Here is an 18,911-nt window from a genome sequence, read left to right on the forward strand (position 1 = left end):
CATCTCCTTTTAGGGGTGTAGGGTAAAAAACACCAAGAACAGAACAAGAAGAGAAATAGCAGTCTGGGAACAGGACTTGCTTTTTTAACTTCTCTTATCACTTCACGTCAAGACTTTAGAGCAAAAGTGAAAGTTTCTTAAACAAGACCTATCCTGGCATGGCAGTAAAGTAATGCAAGATATTCAAAACAGTCAAATGCATCAATTATTTGCCCACATCCCCAAAAAGCTACATTAGACACATTTCACCCAAAAGAGACTGTATTTTGGTGCTCAAAAGTTGCTTCTCAGTCCGAGATAGCAAGGGTCCTCTTAGAAGGAAAGAGCTTTCTCCACCTAGAGCTGATGCCTACAGGAAGGGCAGGGAACAGAAGAACAGCTTCTGTTAGAAATAGACACCACACACCAGCTCTGTTGTATCATCCCATCATTGGGGAGGCAGCACAAGTTTTATTATGAAAAAGTCTCCCCTATTATTTGTCAGATGACTGCAAGTCATTCCTACAAAACAGATTTTGTCCAATTGTTTTTGGAGTTAACTGTTATCTTGTTGTGAGATGAAAAATAATGTCAACTCAATGAACTCCTCTTCCACAGCAAGGAAAGGAAAGCTGTTGTGCCAAGTCAATACCCTTTGAAGCCAATTTGATTTTGAGACTGTTGATTTTAAGCATGCACAGGTTAAGTTTTCTGTTTCTTAAACTTAGATCAGTGTTCCCTCCCCTTCAACTGTTTACTAAATGCAGTTTGCTAGCCATTGCCATTACTTTCCCTCCTGATACCTTTTTTGGTGAGAAGTATTGAGAACATTATATGGTTTTCTTAAAGAAACGAACTAAAAATCCTGAACAAACTACATGAAAAAAACCCCAAAGCACAGTTTAAAAGACTATCAGTGTTTATGACAACAAGAAACTTATTCATTGCAGCAAGTCTTCCTAAGCTGTACACTTAAGCTCATCTTCTCCTCTGCCCCCTGGGGAAGGAGGGGGAATTGAAAAGAAAAATAATCCCCAGACCCCCTTGCAGAGTGGGTGCCTAATCAGCACCACACATGTTTTGGGGCACCATGTGTATCACAGCAGAGGAGTGCTTCTCCTTTTACTGACACCCTTCCCCTTGCAGCAACTGTGCTACACTTGGGCAGTCTCTGCTGCCCATCCAGGGAACCAGAAGCTGCTGAAGACACAGGTATCGGAACCCTGGTCTTGCCTGACCATTTCTTAAATTAATATTTTGGAAGTGTTATCTTTCCCCTGTTAAAGTCAAGAGAAGATGCACAGGAGTTTCAATAGCTATTATGGCAAGGGACATGCATATACATGCACTTGGCTGTTAGACTGTGCTGTCAAAACTGAAGAGACATTTCAATATTTCCTTTTTGCAGAGCCAAAGATCCCTACAAACAATCAGTTGCTAGAAAGGGGACTGCAGCAGTGTGAAGAGGCTGGGAATTTGAAGCAAGGCTGTCACACAAGGAAAACAAAGAACTCCCCCACCCCACATTCATTTCCTCCAGAAAACATTTTCCCTGGGAATATTGATCAACAGGAGATAGAGTTCCTAAAAATGCCTTAGTGCCAACAGAAGTTGGTACCAGGTGTTCAGACACAGGGAGTCAGTTGTGCCAAGGAACTCCAGATTAATATAAACACAGTGGGAGGGGAGGAAGAAAGTCATCAGCATAAGCAGGAATGGGAAACTGCTCACACCTTCACCACTGATTAGCTAGAAGCAAGGCTTTTAGGCAAGACTGAAGAAGAAAACTGATAGTTTTCTGCACATGTAGGGAGTTGTTAATAACAACGTTAAGTGAAAACCTGAATTCTAATGAACAAGACTGACTACATACAGTGGAATCCTATGAACAGAGGCACTAGAAAGCTGCACTCTTGGGAAAAAGCTGTTAATGGAATCGTCTATAAAAGCCACCCCTCGTTCTGTGAAGGGAGAGGAGACCACATGTGTTTGTGTACAGTGATATTTAAAATGTTGCCTCTCCTGGGCAATTGGAAAGAGTTGACTGCAGTGAATAAATTCAAGTTCACATTTGAAGAAGTGTTAGAAAACAGACCTGTCTGTTTAAAGCTACTGTATGCAATAGCATGGACACACACACTCTAAATGAAGCAACAGCAAAAGATACTCTCAAGTAACAAGGCAGGCTGGGAAACAAGAAACTTTAAATCTTGCTGCACAGCTGCAGAAAGACCTCCTGCAAGTTAGTAAAGGGAGCAGGGGAAGGAGGCATATTCTGCATCAGGGTTGCCTATATAATATGGAAGGAATTTCTAAATCATTTCCTCAGATTCATCACCACAGCTCCACCCACTGCCAGTGTCCTCTCTTCTTCCCTCCCACTGTCTCTTAAATTTCTCAGTCTCAACTCTGTTCTTAACTATGGCAAAAGAAATACTGAACTAACTTGGCTCCAAGGTAATATAACATGAACTAGTGTTGTAATTGTGTTCTGCACTGATCCTCTTCTCTCTTTGTTCTGTTTTTAAGCCTCTTCAGGCAGAAGATTGCATCTTTTTAAACATTACTTCGCATAAAGATAACCTGCTATCACCCAGTTCCTGGGTACTATCACAGGAAATACAAACAGCAGTACACAAGATTCTCAAGTAATACCCAATAACACGCTTTTTATTGCCAGAGCTAAGTACTATTGATTTAAGTGCTCCACATCATTGTTTAAGACACCCAAGTGGAAAAAAAAAATACACCCCAAAAAAAACCTCCAACCAAATCAAGTTTTAGTATTGCAGATCCTTATTATATCCAGCACAATAAGCAGACTGTTCTGGAGAAAGCACATGTTTCTACCAACAACCAACAAGCAGATATCCCAGTAAGGTGCTACCCTCACAAACCCAGTTCAGAAGTCAGTGGAGCAAACCATGCTCTGGAGGAAGCAAGAGCTATTTGCCATTTAATGGCTTCTGCACACCCAATCTTGAGGCAAAGGATGAGTCCTCTGCAGACTGAATATGAATAGTCATGCAAGCTTTGTTCACTCCACCCTGAAGGCACTCGCAGTGGTAAAAACTGGCTCAGCAAGCTTTGCAAATCAAGAAGTGCAGCAAGTATGGGAGGTACAGAGGGTGCAAGAACAGCCCTGTTCCTTTTGTATCCTTACACATTAAAAAAAAAAATAATTTCAACAGACCCGAGTTCCTTTCTCTGCTGTAACATGATTGCTTTTCTCAAGTTTTTTGTTACTCGAAATTTCTCATAATTATCCTGCTGTCACTACTCTTACACAATACCGACTAAAGAAAGTCTGCCAGAAGACTGTCTCTTACAGTCTCAAATCAGTTTTTAGTGTAAGTTAGGCAGCAGTAGTACTCAGAGAACAGTTACAACTAGTCTCAGTTCTTCCTCAGTCCCTCAAATGTCATGGTATTTTAAACATTTCCTTACCCTGAATTAAAAGAAACCAGTGGCTATTTGTACAGTAAGTTTACAATTTCTTGGGGGTGGGGGGTGGAGGGGTGGGGAGCAGCAGCAGGAAACAAAGCTTTCACCTGAGCTCTTGGATGTGGAATGGTTTCATTGCTGTACACAATTTCAAGTAGTTTTCCAAAAAAAGTAAGTTCCAAACATACTTTCTAAAGGAAGAATAACCCAGCCAGTTATTCTGTTTAACATTTCTATGCTCTTTTTCAAGATTGTGCTTGCCTTGCCTACAAGAAATACATATCGAAGCACCAACTATCCACTGCGTTATGCTCTGGAATATACTCCTACTGCACAGTCACTCAACATATCTTCCTGACTGTTGGGAGCAATAGAATACATTCTCTATTTCCCTGTGATTTGTTGCTTTATCCGATCAAAACAAAAGCTTCTGGAAGACATTTAAACAACCATACAATAATACCTGGCTTTCCCTTAATTCTTTCATATCACAAGTTCCCTTTTGTTGATCACTACAATCTCACACACTGGTAAATGGGGATGCAAGTACATGAAGGATGTGCCCCCCCACTTAAAAATAAATAAATCATTCTACTCCTGCTCCTACCAGATTGCAAATGCAGGTCTTCTGCATCTCTAGTCAGTACCCTACTCCTAATCCAGCACCTTCTATTCCCACCTAATGCTAACAAACATGGCCCAGTACAGTTTGTGTGGCACAAATACGGAATATTCCTTTCATGCAGTCCCTTTAGCTATGGGGTGGAAGATCTGCACATTCTGCAAGAATAGCAAGAGCTCAGTCAGATTCTGCACACTGATCTGCCACTTCGTTTCAACACACTGCATTTGTTTTCATGTCCCATGCCCCAGCATAACCACTTCCAAGTTACTTTTCATTTAGACATTTTCTTTTCTTTGCTACGTAAGTGTCTCGGGAGGAAAGTAGCTGTCCCACTTAGATGAAGCAAGGAAAAAAAAAGCCTGCACAAAACTGTTTGAACTAGCCTTTAGACTTAGCACCTGCTTCAACATTTTTTTTTTTAATTCCAAGTATTGCATGCATGTCCGGACGCTCCAAGTGCAATTAACTTACACAGCTTCTGACACAGAGGAGATTAACTTGGTATGTTTCAGCAGAGCTAAGAGGAAGAAAACTATCATATTTGTCAATAAACAGAAAACAAAAATTGTTTTACTTTCTTGGTCTCTGCATCTTCCACCCCCAACACTCTCAAGCAATATAGGGCAGAGACAGTTAATTTCAGCCATGTTGCATAAACATAGCAAGCCTACAGATTAACAGCATCAGCAGTTACAAAACAAGACAAACCACAAACATTAATATTAAACTAGAACAAAATTAGTTAGTTTATATATCTTAAGAAGCATATCTGATCCAGAGTTCAGACTCCAGCTGGAGAGCATTTGCATAGACTGACCAAGCCTCTAGGAACTCCGGAGGAAATAATACTGGCAATTGCCAAAACCACTCTCAGATGGCGCTGACTCTTCAGGGGCTTCCTGACAGCCCAGTAATGCAGGGGGGTCTGCTCCCCTCTCACAGCAGGCAGGGAGCACACACTGTCACTGTGCCTCAGCTGACCAGTAACACTCCAGGCAGCTACAGTTGTATGACTGTTCCCACAGTGGCAAGACATACACCAGACATTCACAGGAGGAGAAAGCAAAGACATTTCTCAAAAACAGCTGAAGTAGCCCATTATCTAACTTCTCGAGCTCGTGTCAAAGCATCTCTAAACAATGTGTTAAGTTTTTTGACCATGACTTTAAGTAGCCCATCATCCAGCTTCTAGACTATGGAACACATGTGTTTACTTTGCTTTTTACATTAAAAATTAACACTTCTGCACTAAGTGTGAAGCAAAGCTATAAAGTATGGTGAGAAGTGATTTCTGCCCCTTCACTGAGGGAGTCTGATCTTAATTCACAGATGGCAAAGCAAAGCAGACAGCCTGCAATATTAAAACTTATGGTTAAACACCAAAAAAAAAATCCATAGCTGCATAAAATATCTATGCCCCTGCAACACAGGTACAAAGCCCAGGCAACACTAGTCCTGCAGTGAAAGATCAAAATAATTCAGAAGCCACAGACTTTCGAGTCTGAAAAATACTAGCTCTTAATGGCAACCAGTATGGACATAATAAGCTAGTCAGAGGAAAAAACATTATTACAAACTACAGCAAAACCCAATAAAAAATATATTTAAAAAACCTGTAAAATTCCTTTATCCATCCTTGCTAGCTAGCTTTTGTGGTCCTTGCTTCAGTAAGTCAGCAGGGAAGTGAAGGGAAGTGTTTTTCGTATCTGAGAACACATTTGAGACAAGGACTGGAGCCTGCAGCAAGAGGGAAGACTGACAGGGAAGCAAGGAGGAAGGCACAGCCAAGTCATTCACAGCCCCAGTTTCAGCTTCGCTAATTATATATGGCATGCAAACAAAACCAAGCTAAGATTAGTAAAGAGCCAGACAGGACTAGTTTACAGACCACTTAAGACTATTCAGAAATTAATTTTACACATACCTATCACTGAAAATGGAAACTTGTTATTGACTGAATCTTATTGCCAGCCCAGCCTCACCTTGCTAGGTGCAACACGTGCATCTTCCATGAGACTGAGTACTACATGTGCCAACAGCACCGCTGCCTTTGATTCACTCCCCAGCCAAAGATTCACTACAAGGTCACAGCAAGAATAACTTTTCCCCCTCCTAAAAGTTAAGATGGTGTCCCAACATTTACTCTTACCTAAATCTGATACAACAGGCAACCTCACAACTTTTAGTATTCATATCAGCAATTCAAACAAATGTGAAAGTTACACAAAAATGTATAGTTTTGTCTCTTTAAACTTAAAGGACAGTAAAGAAACCATACAGAAATCAAGAAAAAAAATACAGGATTTTCCCCACAGGAGCATGCATCCTCATGTTTTTATCTTTACATTTGTGAAAAAGCTCAGTACAGCTCCTAGTCACTCGTTAAAGTTATACCACCCCTAAATACGTGTTGCAAGCATTTACTCACGCATTTCCATTCTAAAATTCAGCCAAAGCTGTAACAGCAGCAGACATCATCACTGTTAAAAGGATACATTCTGTCATGGCTGCAACGTTGAGCTTGCTAAGGTCAGGTGAGCCAGGGCAACACTTCTTGAACTCTTTCCGCAAGTCAAAAAAGGAGTAGAAGCATTCAGGCAGCAAGATATTCTGTAAAAGGACAAAGTAACTACTGTCATCTAGGGTGAGTTTAATCTACTTTATCTTTAGATACCACGCTTTCTAACAATTTTCTTATCATGGGTAGGAAGATCAAGCAGCCATTGCTACAGGGAAACTCACGTAGCTCTTCTTAGCCATATAAGTATGTTTATGAACTTTTTTGCTTTCCACATGGTTTGAAGAGAAGTGTGCTTTTTCACTGCCAGAGAAACATCTGCTATTGTTACTGGTGCCTCAAATCCAATATATATGTGGGAGATCAAATGCCTGCTATTGTAACATTTATCATACTTGATTCCAATTTTGACTGTAAAGAGCCAGAGGGCACTCAGTTCAGTTTATAGAACCAAGTAAATTTTGCAAGACTAGCAGAAGATTGTTTTGGTTTACAGACAAGTATGAGTTTTCAGAGAATAGTCACGCTTCACACATTTATTCCCTTAAAAAAACCAAACCACCAAACAAGAAAACATCCAACTGTGAGCAGATGAGTGCTTGATATGCTGCAGAGGTTGTCAATCTATGCATAGGTAACTGCTTTAATTGCAGTGTATGAAGCCAGAAGCAAGCTACATAGCCCACTGGAAGTCAATAAAACCCTTTTTACCCCACCACTACATTTACCACATACTTTTAATTTTTGGGGGAGGTGGGAAGGAGAAGTTGTTTAAATCAACACAACCCCCTACTCCTTCAGTTAGCTCTTCACCCCAGACCTTCCCCCACAGACACAGTATTTCATATTCCACTTGGCTGTCTGTTGCGTGCAATGCCTCTCTAGACCAAAAGTAAGGGCTTACTGTGATTTAAAAACTGGTTAGCATCTTGGCATTGTAACAGAATGACAGGATATGTGAAAGCACATTTAGGGAGCCCAAAGAAAGAAGTGTAGACTCCAAAACAAGTTCTGCTTTAAGAACATTAGAACTTACCTTAGCATATGGACAGGTGCATTAGGTAAACTATACTCTTTAAAGAAAAACTTATGAAAATGCAGGTGTGCTTGCCAAGATTTCCTGTTCCAGTTTTAGCATGGCTATTTTATTTCCTCTATGAGAGATCAAGTTATGTACTTCACTGACATTCAGTTGGAACAGTTGATGCCAATTCATTCTTTGAATATCGTGAGCTGCTAGATTGGTTCAGACTGGGCATCTTAAAAGAAAGAAATATATTCTCAAACACCTAGCGATTTCTGCCTGTCTGGGTTTTAGTGATCCCTCACCGCAATCTCAGGATTAGGGTTTTGACCAAAAAACTACTACAGGTCTCATAAGCATCTACTTTACTTAATTTATAGACAGCACAGAACAGATCTTAAATGAATAATTCTTAACAAAACAGCAATAAATGATTTTTATGAATATTTGATTGCTATCAGTGACCCTGTGATGATCTAGAGAAAGGATGCTTGTACCCAACACCAAACAAACACAAAATAACCGTGGTTGTCCCTTCTTTTATCCACATAATTAACTGCATATAAAGTTTAACTGTATAAAACACATACCCATTACAAGCGAGAAGAAAGTCTGTTAAAAACCTGTTTCCACATTTTCCTCACATCATTTCCTATGACAAATTACATATGTAACGACTGTCCCTTCACTACGGGTCATGCTCATTCTTTCCCTTCTAAATTTTCAAAAGGTATAAATACTTAGAGCACCAACAAGTATTAAAACCAAACTCATCCAATGTAAGTGTTGTAACAGCACAGACTTGCAGCAGTGCCCCTTCAAAGATGAAGCAGCAAGTTGACGGGCACAGAAGTCAGTTGCAGTGATAGAAGCAGAACAGCTCAGAGCAACGCATGTTCATAGCAAATCACAAAACAAGATGTTATTAATATTGAAGCGGTTACTTCAGGACTAGAGACTCAATATTTTCCTGCAACCCTATCACTAATGAAAAGTAGGCAGGACCTCATAACACTGTTAGCGATTTGGCAACTCTGAAGTTATAGAAAACTCTAAACTATGGGACTAGTCATCACTCATAGCATGCCTCAAACTACTCTTTGGCTCCTTACAAATACGTGCACCACCCTCGGAGCATCAACTGACTACACAGAGATTGAAAGTTGCTGAAGCAAATGGTAAATGTAAAAGTTCCAAAAGACAGTTTATGATTAAGGTGGTTAAGTATTTGGCAACACTTCCAAATTCCCGCTTGTTAACCCATTGTTAACTTCCATAGGAGTAATCTGTCAATGCATTGCTCCTTTCTCAAGCACTTAAGAAAATCTTACTCCTGATTTAACTAATAAGGCATCTCAGGGCTACATAAGCATGAGGCATTGCCTACGCCTTCCACATAGACAGGCTTTTTAGTCTGGTAAGCATATTAACATATGATTGAAGTTTGTACTATGGTTGTGGGGAGGCACCCCCATACTAAAGAGAAGTTGATCAGTTTTGCACAAAGTCATACAAAGCACACCAAGAGTCAGACTTAAGGTACAGCTACATACCTTTTTGGAAGCTTCAGGGTGCAGAACCTGCCTAATGTGCAACTGTCCATCAGTACAGAAACAGAAGGAAGTACCTACACCAATGTTCAGCTCATTGCTCACAGACTGATTAAACTGAAAGCAGAAACAACAAAAGACACATGTATGAGAGATTGGAGTAGCTGTGCTAGGTAGTATCATCAGTTAGTAACATGTTACTCCTGGGGAGCGAGAACATGGAGCTGGAATTCCTTTTTGTATGAGGCTAGTCACTTCTGTAGATTTGTTTCTTACTAGCTAAGCACATGATAACTTCCACGATAATTATCTTCACAAGGAAATTGCCCCTTCCCCACCCTCCCCCCGGCTTTCTAATGAAATATGGCCACACAAGTAGTCCACATCACAGAGGAGAGAAAAAAAATACCCTTTTCCAGGAGCATTTGCAAGAGCACTGCAAGAAGCCGTAAAGCTGGTTGCAGAGAGCCAAGGGAGTGCCAGGGCAGAAGAGCCTTTCAGACAGGACACCCAAGCATGCTGGAAAGGAGACAGGCTTTCAGCCCTACCCTCAGTGAGAATCACACACACCTCCCTGTTTACCTAGAGGCTTCTTTACTGTCTCCTTCCCAGGATTAACGAGCCACCACAAGCCTTACCAGGGCCTGCCACTACCCAGCCTTTTTGGGGGCACCCAACCTTAACCTCGTCCAACACTAATGGGGGCTCAACCTCAGCTGAGGTTCAGGGTCCAGCACAGAAGGAGACCAGGGTAGAGGGGTGCCTGATCCTGATCTTCCTCTCTTGGGGTTCAGTCCCTCCCAAGGCGAGTAAGCAAAAGACAAGGGAGCAAACCCCACCACGGATCAGGTTGCCTGGCCCACGGACGTCTGTGCTGCTCCTGTACCAGGCTCCACAGACCCCGTGGTGGCGGCGGAGGGGATACATGGATGATAACACTGCCTCCACCCCACTGAGGAGCCCCCATGAGAGACCAGCAGCCGGTTATGGGGAGTCACCTGTCTCAACGCCTGCTCCAGCGGTGCGGCCAGGGCCAGGCTCTCCACATCCACCTGGGCGATCTCCTGGCACTCAGCCGTCAGCTCCAGGTGGTCAGGCCGGACCAGCACATCGTGCAGGTGCCCCAGCTCCAGAGAAATCAGAGGAGGGACGAGTCAGCTAGCAGGGCAGGAGGCGCCCACCTACAGCACCGACCCCTGCCCTCCACCCGAGCCTGCTCCAGCCCGGGGCTCCCACAGCCGGCCCGGCGCTGGGGCCGCCCTGCCCGGACCCAGCACGGCAGGGGCCGAGGGAGGCTGCAGGCCGGGGTGCTCCCCCTCGGGGGAAAATACCTCCTTACTCCTCAGGTCGACCACTTTCCACAGGAGCTGGAGCAGCTCTCGCTCATCCGAGCCCAGCCTTGCCCCGTTGGTGCCCGCCGTGGTCACGAAGAGGATCACCAGGTAGTCGGGAGACGCCGTCATGGTGCCACCGGGTCAGTGGAAAGCAGCAAAAAAAAGGGGGAAGGGGGTGAAGGGGGGGGGGGAAGGAAGAGAAAAGGCCAGAAACTTTCCCTGCCCGAGGTACTTCCGAGCGAGACCCGAGCGGCTGAGCCCCCAGCTGCAGCCGCACCCCCGAGGACCTGGCGCGGGGGACGCGCACGGCTGGCTGCCCCCCTTCCCTTCCCACCCCCTCTCCTTCCCGGGGCGGGCGGCGGCCGCTCCCACGCCGGCTGCACCCCTGGGAAGCGCGCAATGGCTGCGGGCTTTTCTGCGCGGGGCCGCGGCCCTACCTGCCCCCCCCGCCCCACGTGGTGCAGGTAGCACACACCTGGCGCCGCCCGCCCATTGGCCCCGCCGAGCGGGGACGTGGCAAGCGCGGCGGGGGCGGCCGGCGGGGCGGGGGGCCGGGATTGCGGGCGGGGCGGCGGCGGGTGAGCCGACCGGGGCCGCCACGGGCTCCTCCGGAAGCCCCGACGTGCACCGACGGCGGCGCGGACCTGCCGGGCCGCGGTCGCCGCCGTCGGGGTTGTGCTGCTCCGGGAAGCTGCGTGTCCCTACCGAGGGGGCGGCGGGCCCGGGCGGGGCCGCCCGCTCCTGCCGGGGCACGTCGCGGGCGGGGAGGGCAGGGCGGCCCGGCGGCCGGCTGGACGGGACGGGACGGGAGGGCAGGCGGCCGCAGCGCCCGCAGCCGCCCCGGCGGGTCTCCGCCCTCGGCGCGGCGTGAGCGCGGCCGTCGGGGGCCGGGCCGTGCGGGGCCCGGGGGCGGCGGCGCGGGGCGCGGGCCGGGAGCCGCCGGCAGCAGCGCCGGCGGGGGCGGCCGGGCGGGCTGGGGCCGGGGACCCTCTCCCTCCGCCACGCTCCCGGCACCGCGGCTGCCCGCCCTCTGGCACGGCCGGTCCGGCCGGGCTGCCGCAGCCCTACCCCGGGCAGCCGCCGGGATTCTGCTCCTTGTGACAGCAGCCGCTCTTCATCTTCAGGCCATCGTTGCTTGCACATGTATCTTCTGCGCTCGTGTTGCTCAAAACTTGGTTTTTGTCATAAAAATAACTGAAAAGGTCACTGAGTGTAGGGTAAACGTAACACCAACTTTCCCCCAGGAAATCCTGTGGTACCTGTAGTTCTTTGTTTCCAACTTTAGTGTGGCGCTGCTTCTCTGAATTTTCGCCGAGGTGATGGTCTACAACATGCTTTTCTTCACTGCCGTTCCTTGTGCTGGTGCAGGTTTGCAGCTTGCAGTGCCTTTTATTTGCACATCGGTGTCTTGGTTTGGCAGACGGGAGAGGATGTGTTTCACCGCTGGGGATCCTGTCGGCAATCTGACTAGTCCTTAGCACCCAGCACCCTTGTCCAGCCCTGCCGCGGCTTGGTGCAGCGTGGTTGTCCTTGCAGGGACTGCCACCGCATTTCTGCGTGATACTTGATGTCCTTCGATAGACAGCCTTTGCACGATGTGAGAGGGCTGGAGTGATTTTCACCCTTTCTGCTATAAAATTTTGAAAATGACATTCACTGATAGCAGATGCTGCAATTTGTGGGGTAAAGATGGCAAATTAATTCCTCCTGTTTTTAAAAGCAGTGGCTGAAATTGGCCATGTAAATCTGGCATCCAGAACCACCTGAGCTAATCGTGCCCCTTTTGTCAGAGGGTTAGGGTGCCTGGGTTTCTTTGTACATTTGCCTTCAAACTTTCTGATGCATTGAGTAAAACACATGAAGCAGAGCACTGGGGTGTGTGTCCCTAGTGGTGGCCGCAGCTGATCGGTGCTGGGCATCTGAGGAGCAGGGCTGGTCCTCACACAGCGAGTTTGCTTCGTGACCTTTGCCTAGCCTCAAGAGGAGGGATTTCATGGTATAGAGAATTTGCACGGTTTTCCTTTCAGGTCTTAGTTTAGTGCAACATCTTAAAAAAAAACAAAAAAAAACCCCAAAAAAACTTTAATAAAAAAGCCGAGAAGTACATTTCTGAAATGACTTTGCATTGGGGCACTGCAGATGGATAGTGCGTGCTTGCTTGGTGGGTCATCTTTCAGTGAGATTTAATCATTCTAGATGGTTTCTCTCCCAATGCCTGCTTGGCTTTTGAGAGGGAGCCCTTGCCTTTGTGAGGACGATTTTTGGATGGGTACCTGTTCCTTTACTTGTGATTTATTGTGTACTGGCTTATGTGTTTCTTTTTTTTCTTTCCTTTTGTGCCTTATTGGCTCATCCTATCTTGTCTCTCTCCATCTAGGAGCATCAGACTCGCCAGTTTATTGCTACGGAAGGCTGCCATTATGTATAGTAACCCCTTTCATAGGTTAAGCTGTACCCCAAAAATATTTTTAATTCCCATTATGTCTTTTGGGTTCTTGATTAATCCATGTTTATTTAATTATTTATTTATTTTGGAAGCCGCTTGCCACTAATTGCTACTGTAGTGCCATTACCTTTTTTTTTTCTCTTTCTTGGGCAATACATTCCCTAAAACGCCTGTTTTCCAGTCACCGTTCCCATTCCACCCTCTTTCTTTCATGCCTGTAGTATCTGGTCTGACAACATGCACCAGTTGTTCAGGTTCCTGTGTTGTGTTGCCCAGGTTTCCTGGTGTTTGCGTACTCCCATTCCGGTTGCTTCTCCCTGGCCGTTTGTTATCCCAGGGCATAGTTAAGCATAGTCTTTGCATGAAATCTCACCTTCTGGATGACATCAGTGTTGTTACCTGCAGGAATGTACTAACTAGGGCGCTTTGTTGCATGATGACCTCTCAAGGCTCCTCCCAGCACCTTGTTGCCGTATTTCTCTCCGCTGGTATTCCTTGTTTCCTGCCTGCTGTCCATCTGCCTAATTTCCAGCCCCATTGCTAACTTTAGTGTAACTGTTTCTCAGTCCTTTTTGTATTAGTTCTGGTTTCCCACCACACATCCTTTTGTGCCACTTTCAGGACATTTCTGAAACTACTCGCACCTTCCTTTATGCTAAGAAGCTGGTCTTACCATCACCCACCCCCCAACCATGGCAAGAGACCTGCGTGCCCTCTTACCTCCTCCATGTTCCTGAAGCTTCCTCCTCTCACCCACTGACCCATTCTTTCCAGTTTATTTTGAACAAACCTGTGACTTTGCATATCTCATTGTCTCCAGGTTTTCCCTGCGAGTTCTGTGTCTCCCACCCTGCTTTATTTCTCCATAGGAGTGTCTTCAATTCACCCCAATACCACCTGCAACTTTGTTATCCTTTACTGCACAGACCTTTGGTTCATGCCAGGTCTCCCACCTGTATCACTCTTCCCCATCAGTGCTCATGTTTTCTTTCAGAATATCAACTTTTTACAAATGGAATGGGAGAATTAGCAGAGCTGTATCATTTTGTTGCAATGCGTTAATGGTTACCACCAACTGTTTTTTTTTTTAATCTCCCTAAGATAATTGCTGCTGCTAACCAAATTCTGTGTTCTCCACTTTCATCAGCCAATAAATAACTCTTCATTGATAGCCAAATCATTCCCTGAAATCATGTAACTGGGTGTGACATTCAAACATGGCCGCTTTACCTTGCAGCAGAGAAATGCTAATGACTTGTAAGCCCAGCCATGGGCTGAAATCAGTGACGTTGGATTTAGAGCCATCTGAATTAAATCCTGCAAAGTCAATTCTTCTCACATCCAAAGCCATAGCTGTTACCAGCAGCGAGGAAATCACTGCAGATAAAAACGCAGGGCTGGAATTCCCCTGCCAGTTACTGAAACTACTCCTAGCTGACCTGGTTGCAATACTGTTCCAGGCTGTTCCAGGAGAGAAGCCGTCTGACTGGGACTGCGATGCTCTGGCACAATTGTAGGCGTGATGATGCCCATGTTTGGAGTAGATATGCAATACTACTTTTGCACAGAAGTCTCTGAAGAGACCATACACAACCAAAATAATCCATGGCAAGTGTCACTAGCAGCTAGTAAGGCGTTGTGCTACTTTAGCAAAATAGATGTAAAGTTCTTTGGTTTTCTACATTAAGAAAAAAAATAACTCCAGGAGTTTAGATCTATTTATCCATCAGGTTGAGAGAGCACTCCAGTTTGGGGCAAAAATGAGAGCAGGTAAATCTGCCAGCATGGCCAGGGAGGTCCCTTGATTTTCAAATTCTGAAATGTTTCTGTGAAGGGATTTGCAGTATTTAACTACATCTGTTGAAATGAGGTGGCAGTACTAGATTCGGAAGCAATTCCAGTCAATGCGTCTCCTTGCACTGCCACAAAACACTTCTTCAGGTGTGCCAATAAAACTGGTTATGGAACTGTGTGCTGTGGTCCAGCTCCCCAGCATGTGGTGCGGGGATGGGAACTTCCTGAACTAGTTTTACTGCTGAAAATGTATATATTGAACCACAGCCTTGTTTAAACCGATGCAATGTTTTCACCTAAAGTCCAGCCTAGGGGACTGCCACTGCTGGTGCAAGTGAAACTCTGGAGCACTGAGAAAGCAGCAAGTTTAGCTACTGAAACAAAAAAGGGACTTGCCAATTCCTGGTGTGCACATAAACCGGCTTATTTAATTAAGAAGCTGTTCCAGAAACAAGACGCAGATAATATGGTATAATTATCACCGTTAAGGAAGGTGCAGGTACGTGGCTGAGGCTCCAGTTGGCAGTTCAGAGATGCTACACATCCTTTTCTAGGCTTCCTACAAAGGTAACGTGGCACAGTTTTGCTGTTACAGACGTAGAGCTTGTACACAAAACTTGTGTAACCACACACCGCTTGCGTAAGATCAACTCCACATCACTCTCCTGGCCACGGGCTGATTTTGGCTTCACGGTGTCTTCAATGCATGTACAACTTCAGTGGCTGTTGCAGAAGGGCAGTGGGTGCCAGGCAAGAACATCAGGAGCCGTGGGGCGGTCGCATGGAATTGTTCTACGTGTACTTGAGAGTTTCTTACGCCTGAAAAGGGTTAGTTTTAAATAGGGAAAGGCTGCAAAAGGAATTTCTCAAGCAGGACTTAATTTAGTCAGCGTTGAGCCGAAGCCAAACCTTGTGAAACCGAGCAGCAGCAAGGCTTGGGGCAGGCCTCAGCGGCGCCCGGCCACGCTCACGGCGCACACAGAGCCCCGCTGGGCAGCAGGGTTACCCCCCACCCCGCGCACCGGCTCAGCCCGCAGGCAACGAGCGCGGCGGCAGCGGCCCTGCTCCCGCCGGGGGGGCAGCCACCGCCGAGGGACAGCCCCCCAGCCCGCCCGCGCCTTTGCTCCGGCCCCAGCACAGTCCCCCGGGCCGGGGAGCAGCGGGGGCGGACGCCCCGGAGCCCCGCACCGCCGCCGCCGACCCCGCGGGTCCCCCGTGGGCAGGGCAACGGTGGAGCGCCCGCCCCTCTCCCTCAGACCCCTCCCCCGCTCCCGCCCCGCCCCTCTCCCTCAGACCCCTCCCCCGCTCCCGCCCCGCCCCTCTCCCTCAGACCCCTCCCCCGCTCCCGCCCCGCCCCTCTCCCTCAGACCCCTCCCCCGCTCCCGCCCCGCCCCTCTCCCTCAGGCCCCTCTCCCTCTCCCGCTCCCGCCCCGCCCCGCAGCCCCCGCCCGCCCGCCCGCCCGCTCTCGCTCCGCCTCGCCCTGCCCTGCCCCGCTCCCGCGCCCCTCCCCCGCCAGCCCCTGCGCGCTGCGGCGGCCCGGAAGCGCTCGCGCGGCCGCCCGGAAGCCCTTCCCCCTCGGCCGAGCCAAGATGGCGGTAGACACCGCAACCGAGCTGCTGTTTTTAGACACGTTCAAGCACCAGAGCGCGGAGGTAACGCGGAGGGGGGCGTTAGGGTCGCTGCTCCCCTTCTTCCTCCCCCTATTCCCCGGCTCTACTGGCGCTCTCCTGCTCTCGCTGGGGCCTCGCCGGGCCGCCGCGGCTGCGGGGCTGTGGTAGGCCCCGGCGGTGGCCGTCGCCTCGGCGGGTGGCCGGGCAGGAGGGAGTAGCCCCTGGCCAGGGGCTGGCTGTGGGGCGATCCCCACCCCCTCCTCGCCTTGCCCCCGCAGCCTTGTCCGGGCCGCGGTGCCGGCCCCCGCGGCGCGCCTAGCCCTGCGCTGTGCTGGCAGCCCGGGGTGCCGGGGGCTGAGGGAGCGTGGGGCGGCGGGCAGGCAGCGCAGAGCTGCAGGTAATGGGGAGGAGAGGCTAGCGGGGAGCGAAGAGGGGGAAAGTGGTTCGAGTAGCCCAGTAAGGAAGTCAGGGAAAGAGCCGTGCCAGCCACTTGTGAGATCCTCAGTGCTTTTCTATAGCTAACGAGGAGGGAAAGTATTCGTGTGTATGTGAGATAGTCCCTTAGATTTATGATCTTAGTTCCTTAGATTTATACATTGTGAACAAAATATTTCAAGCTTGCTTTAGCAGTGGGAGATGGTGCAGGTATTCCACTTGGAGGCTGCTGGGATCTTGTCCGTCCTTGAAGCTGCTTGTGTTGCAGCAGGCTTGCCCAGAGCTCAGCCCATTGTGCTGTTCGGGGGGGAAGAAGGGGACTGTCGGGGGGAAAACAAAAAGTCTACTGTAACATGAGAAAGATGTTGCAGAATCATAGAATATCTCAGCCTTGTTCACGGACAGGTATAAGGGAAAAAAAGGAAGTATTTTGAGCTGATGCTGTGATTCAAAATAAATGGGAAGTTATTCTGGAGTTGTTTCTAGCTGCCAGGATCAGTGAGACCCAAGTATATTTTTAATTCTACTATTTAAGACAGTATTGGACAGGAAACACTAGCTGCTACTGTTCTACTCCAGGGCAGTATGTTCTCTTATTGAATGTTTTTTAATTGTGTATAACGTTTTTGGCACTTTCATTCTTGCCCAAGACATTTCCCAAACCTGAACCTTATTGAGATTTTATTACAGGAAAAAAAAATCAAATTGGCCTACAAGAAAGCTAGAGAAGGACTTTGGTAAAGGCATGTAGTGATAGGACAATGGATAAAGGCTTTAAACTGAAAGAGGGTAGATTTAGATTAGATATTAGGAAGAAGTTCTTTACTGTGAGGGCAGTGAGCCCCTGGCAGGGGTTGCCCAGAGCAGCTGTGGATGCCCCATCCCTGGAAGTGCTCCAGGCCAGGCTGGATGGGGCTTTGAGCAGCCTGGTCTGGTGGAAGGTGTCCCTGCCCGTGGTAGGGGTGCTGGGAGCTAGGTGATCTTTAAGGTCCCTTGCAACCCAAACTGTTCTATGAAAAAAACGCCAGCCCAACAGTTTTGTCTTAACTGTTTAACGGTGTTCAGCATTTTACAGAATTGAATTTTTTCATTATTAGAATTGCAATATTAATTTGGTTAATAAAGAATGTTGTTTGCATTTTACATTCTTAGACTTTCTTTATTCTTTGTGTTGTAGCAAAGTACCAATATAGATGTAGTTCGTTTTCCATGTGTGGTTTACATAAATGAAGTACGTGTCATTCCTCCTGGAGTGAGAGCTCACACAAGTTTGCCTGACAGTAGGGCTTATGGGTAAGTGAAAGATACTAGCTATCTGATTTAGGAACACCTTCCTATTATTTTTTTCTTGAACTTTAATATCTCAATTCAACCTCCTATATAAAAAGGTAAAATGCATTTATGTGTTTGCTGAATTTGTAATTATTTTTGGGAATTACTTAAACAGTATAATTTAAAGCATTTTTTCCCTTGTTAGACCTACTAACTTTGATAAAGAGCTTGACTAATTTAATTTCTACTTTTGTTCTGTTTCCAGAGAGACGTCCCCACATACATTTCAACTGGACTTGTTTTTTAACAATGTTAGCAAGCCAAGTGCCCCTGTTTTTGATAGGCTGGGGAGGTAAGTACTCTGCAGATTAGTCTGTGACTTCATTATCTACCTTTTCTTCCTGAGAATTTTTTAGTGCAGAAAATGCACAATAGAAAAATCTGTATCTCCCGTGATTTTCGTGTTTGGTCTGGGGTTTGCTAGTCTGTGTTCTTGCCCTTTTCCTCCAATCTGTATGGGAGGGCAGAAGTTCATGCTTGAGGCGGAAAAGAGTCTATTATTTTTAAACTTACAGAGCCCGTATATATTAGTGAAACTTATTTTGTTGAAATAAGTAGTTTGCACTCTTGTCTTTAAGGGCATGTATTTGTTCAGTGTTTTATTATTGGCTTATGTGTTTAGTACTGCTGTGTTTCATTTCTGTAAACACGCTTTATATTAGTGGAAAACCAACTTTGTGTATTTTATTTAACAGCCTTGAATATGATGAAAACACTTCAATTATATTCAGACCCAATGCAAAGGTAATGCAGTGTGATTTAAACTTCTGTTTCTACATGCTTGTCATTTAGGTATAGATTTGGTTGCCTGTGGTGCGT

The 18,911-nt window shown here is 46.8% G+C and overlaps 2 protein-coding genes and 1 long non-coding RNA gene across 5 annotated transcripts in view; 1 reads left to right on the forward strand and 2 right to left on the reverse strand.

The window, feature by feature from the left end:
• ESRP1 (epithelial splicing regulatory protein 1) overlaps positions 1–11,035 on the reverse strand; it is a 34,247-nt gene extending 23,212 nt beyond the window's left edge. For 2 of the 3 annotated variants that reach the window (XM_037381148.1, XM_037381149.1), the window contains exons 1-4: positions 10,472–11,034; positions 10,139–10,267; positions 9,144–9,257; positions 6,544–6,658 (exon numbers count right to left, since the gene is read on the reverse strand). In XM_037381148.1, coding sequence (XP_037237045.1) covers positions 6,544–6,658; positions 9,144–9,257; positions 10,139–10,267; positions 10,472–10,603 — 490 coding nt within the window. In that variant the 5' untranslated portion in view covers positions 10,604–11,034. Of the gene's footprint in view, positions 1–6,543; positions 6,659–9,143; positions 9,258–10,138; positions 10,268–10,471 lie in introns of all 3 variants that reach the window. The other variant, XM_037381150.1, reaches the window with a different exon arrangement.
• Positions 11,036–13,032: 1,997 nt separating this feature from the next.
• Positions 13,033–15,856, reverse strand: LOC119145633. The gene is made up of 2 exons (XR_005103466.1): positions 15,624–15,856; positions 13,033–15,533 (listed from the first exon to the last, which is right to left on the reverse strand). It is a non-coding gene; the product is annotated as an uncharacterized LOC119145633 (long non-coding RNA).
• A 384-nt stretch (positions 15,857–16,240) lies between these two features.
• The window catches only part of VIRMA (vir like m6A methyltransferase associated), a 28,448-nt gene continuing 25,777 nt past the window's right edge, over positions 16,241–18,911 (forward strand). The window contains exons 1-4 of the mRNA XM_037381858.1: positions 16,241–16,367; positions 17,938–18,053; positions 18,298–18,384; positions 18,788–18,836. Of these exons, the coding sequence (XP_037237755.1) occupies positions 16,305–16,367; positions 17,938–18,053; positions 18,298–18,384; positions 18,788–18,836 (315 nt within the window). The 5' untranslated portion in view covers positions 16,241–16,304. The remainder of the gene's footprint in view (positions 16,368–17,937; positions 18,054–18,297; positions 18,385–18,787; positions 18,837–18,911) is intronic.

The sequence above is a fragment of the Falco rusticolus genome, chromosome 3, assembly GCF_015220075.1.
Source record: "Falco rusticolus isolate bFalRus1 chromosome 3, bFalRus1.pri, whole genome shotgun sequence".
NCBI classification, from domain to species: Eukaryota; Metazoa; Chordata; class Aves; order Falconiformes; family Falconidae; genus Falco; species Falco rusticolus.